This window comes from Corvus hawaiiensis, chromosome 5 (genome assembly GCF_020740725.1).
Source record: "Corvus hawaiiensis isolate bCorHaw1 chromosome 5, bCorHaw1.pri.cur, whole genome shotgun sequence".
Classification (NCBI taxonomy): Eukaryota; Metazoa; Chordata; class Aves; order Passeriformes; family Corvidae; genus Corvus; species Corvus hawaiiensis.
In genome coordinates this window covers 60,575,650-60,589,639 of record NC_063217.1, presented here as the reverse complement: position 1 = coordinate 60,589,639, position 13,990 = coordinate 60,575,650, and the positions used below count along the sequence as shown (strand labels likewise).

General features: G+C 40.0%; 1 protein-coding gene across 2 annotated transcripts in view; it reads right to left on the bottom strand.

The window, feature by feature from the left end:
- The window catches only part of ARHGAP10 (Rho GTPase activating protein 10), a 145,430-nt gene that overhangs the window by 13,732 nt on the left and 117,708 nt on the right, over nt 1–13,990 (bottom strand). For both annotated transcript variants that reach the window (XM_048305191.1, XM_048305192.1), the window contains 2 exons: nt 12,704–12,866; nt 2,387–2,518 (listed from right to left, as the gene is read on the bottom strand). In XM_048305191.1, the coding sequence (XP_048161148.1) occupies nt 2,387–2,518; nt 12,704–12,866 (295 nt within the window). The remainder of the gene's footprint in view (nt 1–2,386; nt 2,519–12,703; nt 12,867–13,990) is intronic.

Below are 13,990 nucleotides of genomic sequence, written 5' to 3'. Positions count from 1 at the left end.
GTCATTGGCTGCAGTGTCCCAAATGCGGAGCAGCCAGGTCAGGATAGACTCGTTCGTCTGGCGGGTGAATTCCCTCCGCAGGTCACGCAGCTCACCCAGGGATAGCGACCGAGTGATGATCTCTGGCTCTGCCTCTTCTGCTGGGTGCGAAGGTCCTGCTGCATCCTCGTCGGTCACTATGCGGACTGATTTGCTTTTTGATTTCTTCTTCTGAACGGGGGCAACTGCAATCGGTTTAGGCTGTTCTGGTTCAGTGATGGTTTGCATGGGAACGCTGACAGTGCTTTTGGTTCCTTTCTCCTCTGAGTCAGTCTGCGTAGACATGGACGCTGCTCTTTTGCATTTGGTTCCTTTCTCCTCTGTGACAGTCTGCGTAGAAATGGATGCGGTTGCTTTGCTTTTGGTTCCTTTCTCCTCTGTGACGGTCTGCGTAGAAATGGATGCGGTTGCTTTGCTCTTGGTTCCTTTCTCCTCTGTGACGGTCTGCGTAGAAATGGATGCGGTTGCTTTGCTTTTGGTTCCTTTCTCCTCTGTGACGGTCTGCGTAGAAATGGATGCGGTTGCTTTGCTTTTGGCTCCTTTTTCCTCTGTGACCGTCTGCGTAGAAATGGATGCGGTTGCTTTGCTTTTGGCTCCTTTTTCCTCTGTGACCGTCTGCGTAGAAATGGATGCGGTTGCTTTGCTTTTGGCTCCTTTCTGTGTGACAGTCTGTGTAGACATGGTATTTGCTGCTCTGCTCCTTTTTACCTCCTCCTCAAGCAGACGTTGCACCACACTAAGTAGTGTTTTGTTTCTAAGCATGGTGTACACAATGCAGGCCATAGAGAAAAAAGAGAATAGAACTGACAAGAAGATTACACCATCCTTAACATCCAGAGGGAACTCAATATTTTCAAAAACTGCTGTGCCTGGCCTGAAAGGCTGGAAGAAACCACTCCCTACTCCTCCCACCAGGGGCTAGGTGCAATTGTTGAAGAGATCCCAGACATAGCAGCCCAGACTAGGACAGCCAAACAAAACTGAGTATATATTCCGAGTGGTATTCATCGCCTCGCAGGTTATTATGCTATAGACATAATAAACCAATAAAGCAATTCTCATACCATTCCCTGGTTTTAACAGGAGTAACACAACAGGCAGGTAGTTCCCCATGTGAGGAAAAATATAGAGAGCAAGATACAGTACCCATGTAGACAAGCTGAGCACCATGGTGAATAGGTTTCTGTTTATACAAAATTGTAATTCTGACTTTTTCTCAGAGCCAGCCCCACATTGGGCACCAAATTATGTACTAGTTTGAAAACAAACCAGAGTCAGAATAACAATTTAATGGAAATTAAAGAAAAGGAAAAAAATGTAAAAGAAAACACTGGTTCAAACTGACAGAGTCAAAATACAACCTGAGTCCCTATTAGGCAGGGTGGTGGTAGCAGTCTGGTAGAACGGTGGCTGCAGTCCTCTGAAGCGGTGATCCTGTAGTAAAGGGGTCTGCTCTTCCTCAGAAAGTCCAGTGGTGGCTGTGTAGCTCCTGTCCTCTGGAAATCCAGTGGAAAGGGTTGTCTCTGGTGGTCAGAGTCCCAGATTATATCCACGATGGGATGCTTGGTTCCTCCCTCTGGGTGGAGCATCTCACAATGGGGTAATGAGTCATGAGGCCAAGTGTTGATTAGGCTCATTAACAGAAGATAGTCCGGAGGGAGTTATCTCTGAGTTTTGTGGCAGGACAATGATGGGCAATTAACAGAAAGATAGTCTGGGGGGAGGAGGCAAGGAAACACTGCCCCACCTGATTTCAACAGCTCATGGGGATGGTAATAGAATACACGGCAACCCAGGACATTACTTTAATTAGAAAACCAAATATTACAAAACTTGAAGGAAAAAGCTAAGATGATGAAGACCTTCACCGAAAAAACTCAAAATATTTCCAAACATGGAAAATAACATGGAAGGAAGAAGGACAAAAAAGTGAAAGAAAAGAATGAAACCACAGAGAAAGGTAAAGACAGAGGAAAGTCTTTCAGAGGCAAGAAGGCTAGGATGAGAAGCCTCAATTTGACAAAGGTGGCTATGGAAAAAGAAAGAATCTGTATTTTAAAAGACCCTAAGAGAAACACTGCAAGAGAGAGACATTACGAATTGTCCACCCAAAACAAAGCCCTCCTGTATTAACCAACCACTGGCTCAACCTGTGTGCCTTCCACCAAGGGAGGTGCTCAAAGGAAAAATAAGATGCAGTAAACATGTATTTTATTCCGTCAGAATGGCTAAGGTTGCATTTCCTGGTTTGAGATAATCATTCACATGCCATGGAAGACTACTTTTATAAAGATACAGAAAAAGGAGGCAAATAAATAGCCAGCAAAAGTTGAAGTGCACACTGTACCTTTCCACTGCTCTGTCAGTGCCAGTGGCAGGGTTGGGGAAGAAGAAAGTGGGCAGTGCAGCATTTGTGGCAGCTGGGTTAGCAGATGGAGTGTTCATCCACGAGACCATCGATGGGCGGCTTTGAGCAGGGCTGAGAGGAAATATATTGAAGGCAGAATTAACAATGTGAACAGAATTTCCTATCGTACCACAGTATTTGAATCTTTATGACTGGACAACCTGTTAGATCTTCAACTTCAAACCAAATCATATTGTCAAGCTGATTTTGTAGAAATGGCCATCGTATGATTCTGCACTCCTCCTTGGAAATCTTTCTCCTACATGCCCTACATCCTAAGCTAAGAAGAATTACCTGAGATGCATGACATAAGCAATAAAAAGGCAAAATTCCCTATTTCTTATCTAATAAAGATTGACAAAGTGAAACTGCATAGAGCAGGCTATTATTTGAGCTGCCACTCTGCCTTTACAAGTTTTGATGAATCTATTTAAAAATCTCCTCAGTGCATGTATGACTGGGAAGATTTCTAAAGAGGCTGCAGCTATTACAACATTGGGATCACGATGCTGGCTCTGGATTGAGATCTCCTTCACAGAGCTATGCAAACACTGCCTCAGTGGCTGCCCTCACCAACACACTGCTCAAATACACACGAAGTTAGTGGCTGAACACAAAGTTGACACAACAGGAGAAGAAATAGCAGGCAAAATTTAAAACTTTTATTAGTAAACAAAGTTGTCCCCAACATAAAGGATGTTCCTAATTTCACACCTTAAAGAACTAAAGCGTTCCAGCACTGGAAGGCTTTCTTTCACTGCATGGACAAAGCAACAAATAGTCCAAACACTGACTGTCAGCATGTCTTTGGAACAAAAATCTGGACTTCAAGCAGTTTCTAAGCAGAAACAGAATTAAAATCATTCACACACAGCAATCATTGCTCAGAAGTACAGACTTCCCAATACAGCATTTATGACTTTGTCTTACTCCAAGATTAACCTCTTAGACAGCATAAATCTGCAAAATACCACCAAAACTAAGAATCCAGTCAAGAAGGTTTTTGTGGGGGTCTAATAAAGATGGATTGACCACAAGCAAAAGAGGGATCAACAATCAGCCCAGTTATAATTGAAAATTAATAAAAGAAAGCAGGAAAAGTAACTCAGATAGCTGATTTTAATCTTATTATACACTGGAATATTTAATTTCTAGAAGAAATGATCCCAATTTGTTGCTTTGCATAACATGATTTACAATCAAATTCAACTTTTAGAAACTCGTTCTCATAGCCAAGGTATCTCATAGTCATTCTAGCAATTACATAGTTAAGCAGACATTCATTTTGAGTATTAATTTTTAAATTTAGTACATTATAAAAGGGTGAATGTCACATTCCTTATTACAAGACAATGGCTTTTCCTTTGGAAATGTGGCAGACGACATTTGAATAAAAGCTGGAATTCACGGTTTATAAAACAGCATTCTTCAGTTAATTCCACTAGTGAAAATGAAACTTAAGTGTGCTGGAATCATAACCAGAAGGGTTTACCAAAACATGGTCTGCTTTTAAAAATTATCACACTTACCAAATAAGGGAAGGAATCATATGTATTAAACTGAATGATGAGGTGGATTATGCTGACTAGAAACATATTTCATGCTTAACTTTGGAAAGAGAATATCCAGTCATCTTTTCTGCATAGGAATCTTCCACTGCACCATTTTTTTTCATCTTCCAATAATGACATACATTTAAGAATAACATCTACATAATTTTGGGGTTTTCTTTTACTTGAAGTTGTCCTCTTCCTCCCATTTTTACCTAATAATTGAAAATTTTCCTCAAATAAAACAAAAACCTTCAGCTAAAAGTGACTTCATTCAGAGACAAACCAAAAAAATAAACACCAGCATTTGGATCATCTTCTCTAAATACTGAGGAAAAAACAGTTCTCAGTGGTACTGTAAAGTTTACAAAGTTTGCCAGAAAGTAAATTATTTCTTCATCATTCCCCACACATGATGTCTACATGCAGAATTAATTTTAACTCAGCAGGTGAACACAAAAGTTTTTCAAAAGTGAATTTAAAAAAAGTATCCTACTTTCATAAACTGAACTTTTCTACTTAAAACAGTCCTGAGGCTTAAAGAAAAAATATTTTCCTTGTGCTCCTATTTATTAAATTCAAATCAGTCTCATGGCAGGGGGGTTGGAATGGGATGATCTTTAAGGTCCCTTCCAACCTAAGCAATTCCATGATTCTGTGATTAAGACTGGTGTTAGGTTCATTTCTGAAACCTGTAAAACTACCGAAAAGAGAAAAATAACACTCCAAGTATATTGCCACAGGAGTATTAAAATGTCTTTAATGCAAACTATTCATAATTCAAGAATATTCTACCAAGTGGTCTTCTCTAGTGCACACCCCAGAGGTGCGGTTTAATTTTCAACAAGTGATTATTAAACCTTGCATTTATTAAATATTTCATTGATAGATGCATCATATTAATCTCTGCAATTTACTCAATCAGCTCTAGAACAACACACACCACCTGCACCTCAGACACAGAATTAATGACTTCAAAGCAATGGTCAGAACAGAGAGGACACAAAAGGAACCCTCTGACCCAGGAAAGCATTGGTCATTCATAAGAATACTTGGAATAAATACCAGATGGTTTCTTGCTGAGACTTGGAGAGGAAAGAAAGAGGGGGAAAAAATAAAAGAGAAAAGGTGTGCACATAAAGGAAAAGAAGATGAAATAAAATGTTCAGCTCCATGCCATGGCATGCTAATTTCTCAAGTTAAAGAGACTCAACAAGAAGTGTAATCTATCACCAAGTAAGACTACACTGTCCTTTACCAGACAGGATTATATAAAAGCATGTTAAAATTGGCAGGTTTTCTACAAATTCTGAGCCACTCCAACAGTTTTAGTGGAAAAACACTCCAGAAGTACAGGTATGTGGAGTGCTGGGCTGCTCCCTCCCCCACTTTTTTGATGAATTCCCTTAATACTTTTCAGCTGTAGGGAAAGCACTGCAGCAGAATTTGCCTGTCACTTTAGGCTGCTGGTTAACCAGCAAGAGATCATGCTCTACTCATCCAGCAGGAGACAAAAAAAACCAACACATTTTTTCAATAGCAATAACTTCATCATGTTAAGAAGAAAGAAAAAAAAAAATTTGATAGCTTTAACTATTAAGCCCATTCTAGAATTTATGGATTTGGTTGTGAGGGGTTCTTTTTATTTATTGTACTTGGTTACCTCAGGAACCACTTAATTCTTGTTATTGAAACAGAAGGCTTTACTCAATAAGAAAAATAATTTCCAATGTTGCGGCGTGTAAGCAACAAAAGGTTAGATTTTATTGTTTGTTCCTTGGAAAGATTCTTGTCGTAGCAAGGCTACCTTGCTATAAAGCTTTGCACACCTTGTTTATCAAAATGATGATATATTAGAAAGTATTGCTTGTGTTATCACATAGCATCTCAACTTTAGGAAGGTATGTTGAAGAAATCCTTTCTCCTAAGGCTAAAATGAAGGCAATGCATTTCCTGTGGGTAGGAAAAAAACCCAAAAAGGCTGACATAACCATCTCTCTTTGAGGAAAAAATGCTATTGTCTAGCATAGTGAACGATGGGAAAAGGGGGGCGGGGGGAACGGCTTTACTGAAAATAAGCTAGAGATTTTGTACTGATATTCAGAAAGAAACTTCTGAAAAAAAGATTTTATTGGATGTTTATCTGGCTGGTTCCTAAGGTAACACAGCTAAAGAGCAGCCTCTTATCTTGAGAGCAAGGAAGAGAGTCTGTGAAAAGAATCTACACTGCAACTCTTGAGAAAAAAAAAGGTTGTTTCATAGACAAGTTTGGCAGCGCCATGGCTGTCGCATCGCAGTGTCTGGCTGACAAACTCAATGAAAGCGTTCTTGAAAGGTTTCATTACAAAATGACAGTGTGTATCAAAGGGTGTTGGCTATTTCTGATTCTATATGCAATCCAACAGTGACCTCCAACACGTCTTCCTGCACGCTAAAAACCCCCTGTGACCTGGGGAGTGGGAAGCACAAAAATACATGGCCAAAATTCTAGAAATTGTAGCTACAGCAAAGCTGGAGACAAACAGAAGGCCAAAATTTCCCCATCTGTGTTCCCCCTGAAAAGAAACTCCATCCTCAAAATTTAAAGTATGTGACATGCACACAGCATTCCTCAACCCTCATTTATACAGAGCACATCAGTCAGCACTGAAATAGAGCTTTTGTTAACTCGGATTGCGAAGTCTCAGTGAAGCAGCTAACACATTAGTGAAATGATCTTTCACGCCAGTCTGGTAAATCCAAAGCTAATGTCTACAGCAGCTGTCCCAAGTTAAAGCATTTCTAAATGATAATTCAGACAAAGCAAAAGTGAAGTATGCACATCTATAAGGATAGAGCTCACTGCTGTTCCTTTCAGAAAAAAAACCCCAAACAATGAGAGGGCTGTGTTCCCTGGAAGCATGCAAATAAAGTAACAGAAAAAAAAAAAGTAAGAAGAAAATTTTAAAAAGGGAAACTTTAGCTCATCCCAGTGGTTGCATCCACACCTCTCCCTGCCCTGGGTACACACACCATTTACCCTGTTCTCACAGAGCAGTGCTGCTGTCAAGCTCACTGGCAGCCAAGGAGATGGCAAGGTCTGTTTTGTACGAGCCACATGACTAAGTTATATTATGCCTGTCTCAAAGAAGCTGCAAAATGAGGGCTCTTGCTCTGCTTGCGTAACGAAAGGGTACAAAAAGAAGTGCCTGCTCTGCTAAACCCGCTCTCAAAGTGCTGAGTCACTGGAGAGGTGGCAGCTGAAACAAAAACTAACTGCAGAATAAGCACAATGACCCAACAGCTGCTAGAGCACCTTCTTTGAATAAAATAGGATGATGACATTAGATATTATACAAAGTTTTCAAGACAGTGAAACCGAAGTCACTCATCATTTATGTAAAAACTGCAAATTCCCACCACTGCCAGAAAGTACAAAAAAGAAAGTATTACCATTTTAAGGAGACTAGACATGCAGTCTACTGATGTAGATATAACAAGGCTGATGGGAATTCATTCAGCAGTCAAACAAAATTAATAACTATCTCCAAGGCTTCTGTTATGTGCAGAACACCACTATCTCTGCCCACCCTTGCCATCTGATGGCTCTTTTAACATCACTTTGTTCACCAGCAATTTGAACAGCTTGAGATTTCATGAAGAATGAGTAACTTCTTCCCAGCTTGGTCACAAAGACCCTGGATGCTGCACAGCACAGATCTTGTCACCATTTTGGAAGTCTTTATGGATATCAAAAACCCCAAAACTAGGCCCACAGTGTAGCACTTATATACCACTGAGCTGGGTAACAGAATATTTTACTGTCAGGAGACCCAATTAAGCAATATCCATAAAAATAGAAAAAAATACTGAATTAGTTCATCTTCCATTAGTCCCTTGCATGTTCCTGAAAATCCATTTACACTGGTGCTTCCATTTCTCCTCTGGGCTTTGAGTACCTTTGGTATTTGGACTGTCAGGACTGTACCTTGCGTGCTCCTATAGAAGCATCCAAGGTGGGATTTCAGTTTGGAAACTATGAATCTTACTATTCTTAGCACAGAAATGTAATTGCTTTAACGAGCCTGGCACCCACCCACCCACTAATGAAAATGTTCGAGGGACAGGAATGCTTTCCATCCCCTCCAATTGCAAAATCCCAAAGGCTTAGAGAGGGAAAGAAGAACAGACAAGATAAACAGACAGACAGCATAATCTCAAGGAAGGCTACTCCATATCCTGCATCGTAACTTCATCCAGAACAACCATTAAAAGTCACCACGTTCCAGCTCCCTGGGAAACCCAAACACCCTGCAGTCTCAAATCCCAAAAATGAACTCTCCAGCTGAGGAACAAGACATTAGTTTTCATAATTTGAATGAAGAGGTGATTGCTCAGTAAGTGTAGGGGACTTCCAACAAAAAAGGTAAGACTGACCCAATTCTGAAAACCCAGCACTGTGAGGGGTAAGTCTGTAAGGTCTGTAGATAAGCCCTGGCACAGGACATTGTACTGTAAGCACAAAGCAATCTCGTGACGAGGGCCCAGTTACAGCAACAAATCTTTCCTTATCAGAAAGAGGTCCTCAGAAAGATTAATTACAACACACAGCGAGCCGAGAGAATACCAAGTGTTCAGCTTTTTAGGTTCATTCTGAGGTCAAGTGAAAACAGACATAAGGCAGCCCACAGTATTTTAGGACATGACTTGTAATCCACCTTTCGACAAATCAGTCATTGCAATAAGGGAAATCTGCACTAATCCATCAGTGGTGAGCTGCCATCACAGCCAGAACTCTGGGAAAGGCTGAATAGGACAGGCCTCACATCAATAAATGATTCTGTAAGTGAATTCTATAATCAAACCACAACAGCTGCAAAAGAAAGTTTCCCTCACCCTTTTTAATTTAATTACATCACATCTGATACTGCAACTTTGGCAATACCACCTCCTTCATTATAAGAAGACTTTAAATTACACTTTGTCTTTACTTGCTCAGGTATACTTATTAGCCACCAAAGTATATATACCCAGTTCAGCTATCACTTATCTTTTGCATGTGAAAGCCATAGTGCAATAGGGTGAAAGTCAAACTTTGTGCCACTAACTTTCAACTGCAGGTAAAAGGGAAGACTGACTATTGCTCCACAGTTCAAATGCCGTTTAAGAGCTACCCATAACCCCTTCTAATCCATGTTTGTAAACCCAAGACCACCACTATTATCAAAACAGTTTGGGGACTAGCTTAGAAAGGCTATCCAGCCTCTTAGTATCTGAAATCCTGAACTCTTAGGAAACTACACATTTTGAACTATTAAAAATTTGAGTTTCATACACCACAGGAATAAAAATCTGAGTGATTAAGCTGCATATTTTCCAGTGCCAATCAGGAAGGCACTGAAAGTAATGTCAGGGCCACATCCTCCAGCAAAAAGCTATGAAGCCTCTTGAAGAAGAGATGTGGCAGACCTATTTACTTTTTGGGCAAATGCAATAGAAAAATCAGAAACTCTGTAGGACAGAGTCTGTATGGACACTTAAATCAGAGAGGAAAAAAGGAAGAATGCAAATCTGTGGTTAGCATTAAACTGAGACTACTGTTGCTGCTCTACCTTAAGGGGAAAAAATGTCCATACTAGTGGAGAGCAATCCTTTACCTAGCTCAAAACTCTAATTATGAGTTTATGTTTGAGATCACCTTGTGCAAAGCATCCTTGGAGAGAAGGTATTTTCAAAGAGTACATGCTTATGACACAATGCTCCATCGAATAGAAGTGGTAATTTGCCCATCCTAGGCTATTTGAAGTTTGAATCCTGTGTCTACAAAAACTACTCTAACTTTGTGATTGACAGGGGGAAAAAAAAAAAAAAAAAAAGCTATGTTCTACCATAGAGTGTATGTAAAAATAAAACATATTTATTTTTAGTATTTGGCTCTAGATGGAAGTACGAAGATAAAAATAACTTCAGGAAAAAGGTTAAAAAAAGTTTAGGGTGCATGATAGTCTTAAAGCAGCAAACTCAGGTCTCCACTGAGAACCACCCCTGCCAAGCATCACCCAAGTCTCTACTCACCCCTACAGCAGCACATGACAACACAGGACATATGTCTGATCCACACAGATCTTTCAGAGAAAATCTAGCATCAGGCAGACACACACTCACAGACATGAAAACCAACAGCTTAACGGGGCTTCAAAATGGCACATATGTGAAACATCACCTTCGAGTTACACCGTATGCACAGCACATCTTTACATACTGACATGACAATTGAGCAGTCGGGGCTTTGTGAGACATTTCAGATTGGTGGCAAAGCTCTTGCTCTCTCAGCTTCTTTCACCACTCTGGCCATGAAGCCCCTCCTAGAGCCCATCAGGAGGTGAGGGTGTATTTGCCTCCATTTGGTGCTCACCTCACCATGCTGGAAGCTGGAGCTCCTTTTGTTTTGGAAGGTGGGACAAGGAAATCACAAAAATCTCTGCCAGGAAACATCATGGTGACAACAGCTATCATTCTGGAAAAATCAAGCTTCTTTTTTGAAAACAAATTCCACAAAAAGTATTCTTGTTACCCATCATGTACTCTTGCTTAAAGCAAACTACTGGTATAAACCAGCTCTTGGAATATCTGACACACCTTGACCCACAATGCAACATCCCCCCCCGGGAAACACTGCAAGCAACTCTTCTGCCACAAAGAAGTCACCATCACCTTGTTGACTGCATAACTCCAGAGTGATCGATCTCCTACAAGTAACACCCGTGTGTTACAAACATCAGCAGAAACTTGAGAAACCGGATCCTCTGGTATAATTCCATCTCCCCTAGACTCAGTATGGCATTTGTTGTAGCTCAGTGAACACCTGCAATACCATTTGAGAGACGATACTGAGGGTTTAAGAATTGATTTTGTCCCAGTTTGGCTCAAAATACAAAACATTTTGAAATCCTGCACAAACAGAAAGGATTGTTCTTCACCCAGTTCTAAGGATTGGTCCAGTTTATGAGCATAGTCTACAACCAACAGCCAGTGCTACATTTCCTGGAGCTGTGAGAGCTACCAGAGGTACATTCTGCCATTACTACACTGGGGCCACTCTGCATTTTGGTTTGGGTTTTATTTGTTAAGGCAGGGTCCCCTGAGTCATCCAAACTAGGAGGGGAAGAGAAGCCAACTTAGGGTGAGAAAGTAGAGGAAAGAATGTAGCATACACAGACTACTCTGTCACTGTCCAGGCTTGTTACAGATGTAGCTCTTAAGCAAACTTCACAGACAGGCAAGTGGAAGAAAGAAATTACTTTTGACAAATAATCTAAATGTACATACCATGCACCTTTATTTTCTTCCCTTCCAAAGGGAACTCTAAGTACTGTTTCCAGCGGAGCAGAAAACCTCAAGCCACCAAGTCAGGTTTCCAAAACAGCAGTGCAATACAATTTTTGATGAAAATTAACAAACACAAATAAAGATGCAATATTCCTTCAAACACCTGAAGTTCCCAAACTCTCTGGATAAAACCCAACAATCCTTTTATTCTCTGAAGTGGCATTATCAATGTTCTGCTAACCCTGTGTTCCTTAATTAGCTTTCACTGATTTTATACCAGCTACAACATCTTTTCCACACATGCACCTCTCTTTGGTAAGTACAACTTACTGCTAATTCTACCCACTTCTAGAGGATAGTACAAGAGGATAAGGGAAGAGTAACTTTAGACCTCTACTGAAGAAACAGCATTTACAGAAAATACTATAAATCTGGAATTCTTTCAATACATATGAGAGAAAAAAATTATTCTAGTTAATAAACTCTCAAGTCAGTAGTTAATTATTATCAATTATTCTATGACTATCTATATATTTTCATGTGTTACATACACCTGCACATATATTTTACACTTGTTTAATCACCAGAGCAGGCTACTCAGAATGCCATTATGGAAAATACTTGTAACAGATCTTTTCTCCAGACCTGCTCCTTCCACTCTTCTTGGCACTAAAGGCTGGAAAACTTTGTCTTGATAGCTGTTAAAGTCTGAATGAACAGCAAACCAGAGAATTCAATTCAAGTTCAAATCTGATTTAAAAACAAGTTATGGTCAGCTTTTTGTGTATCAAACCTGAATACGTACTAGAGAGATAGGACTAACATTTCAATGTCAATTTCTGCTAAATTTAAGTCATGCTCAAAAACTGAACATTTACAGCATCTGCTGAAAGTGACAGACTGCACTTCCATTGGAAACCAGGCATCGAATTTGTTAGGAAGAGATCAAAAATGATAATGTTCTTAGACAATAGCATCTGAGCACACACTCATTGCAGTGTGTTTATCCAAACCCAAAATTGGGCCCCAAATCTTAATAATATGGCATCTAAGTGCAGCTTAATGCTTTCTTGAAATACAGCTAGGGTAATACATCATATAGAGAATAACTTATATCTTCACTGCTTAAATTAAAAAAAAAAATTAAAACCATTTAAAATTTTATACAGGTTACCAAAAAATCAACTAGGTTTCAATAGAACAAGAACATTTCTTTCCTGCAAGCATTCAAGCGGGCTCTAAGCTCCACCACAACATACAAACACATGTTTTTGTAGCAGAAGAAAACAAACACAGTTACATGCAATTTGTAAAAATCACTCCTCACCAATCTGAAAAGGGAAATGTGTTTCACAATCATACTAGTGGAAGCATCCTCACTTCATATTCAGTTACTTACAGATGTGCTGTCCAGCCCGCAAGATCTCCGCTGTCCATGATAAGGGGATTTCCATCCAAGAGCCCAGGGGGGCTGCTGGAGAAAGCAGGTGTTGGAGACTGGGAAGAAAGAGAATCCATGCTCCCAGTTGGAGTCTCTTCTCTGGGAGAGCTGTGACTGTCAGCTAGAAAAGAGAGCATGAGTCAGAAGGATACTCAAGGAATCATCTCATAAAGCAAAAGAATCTGTCTTGGAGATAATGTCCTGAAATATGTAAGAGAAGAAACCTTACTGTCCCATCTCCACAAGGTATTTTGGAGGACAAGCAGTCTCCCAGTATTTCCCCAAAAGGTATCACTGCACAGTTTCCCCCACTGTTCTCTCCAGGCTTTCTTCACATACAACATATTCCCAATCCCCTTTTTTCAGTATGTGTTTTATGTGAATGAAATGCTAAATTTTGGGGAGATATTTTTAGACAAAGGCATCACTGCATATAAGAAAATAGTTTAGGATATGCACATTTGCAATGTCTTCCTGAAAACACAGTCTCTAAAGATAATTTAACACACATTTGAGGAAATGATTGCTCTCAAATACAATAAGCACAGTCTTCCCAAACATGAAACAATGACATTTAGAAAGGTCAGAATAAGCAAGAGATCTCTAACAAACACACAATACCCAAGAATGTTACTTTTATTACTCTTTTTTAATGGTGTTACTTTCAAGAGAGCTCATTGTATTCTGAGCTACTATTTGTTCCCATAGGCTACTCTTAGGATATCACTCGAGAGGCAGTGTATTCAGATGTGATTGATTAGGAAAACATTAAAGGAATACCATTCCTATCCCAAGGACAGTAAGATAAAGTTACCAGTGTGTCAGAGCAGTCACTGCAAACCGTGCTGACACATCAAGACAAACAGCACGTTCTTTACTGAAAAGCTAACCTTAACCCACATAGCTTTTCCCTTTCAATCTTTACTTTTTTAAACATCTGCTGTACATTTCATAAATTCTCAAGGAGGTGCGTGAAATGAGGATGTTTGCAAACATTGAAGTATCCAGCACAGCTAAGCCAGCAGTCTCAAATGGGGCCTGTAGCTGCTTTCAATATATTAATATTTAACAGTAATAAAGATCAATTCCAGCCACCCTTTACAAGGCTCCCAGCATCCTTTCCTCTGTCCGCCCTACTCCCAGTAGCACTCATGAACATAACCCACAGGCCTGCCAAATAACACCACCAGAAAAGTCTAGAGTGGATTAGATACCACTGCCCCCCTAGTCTTTGTTAGAGAGTTC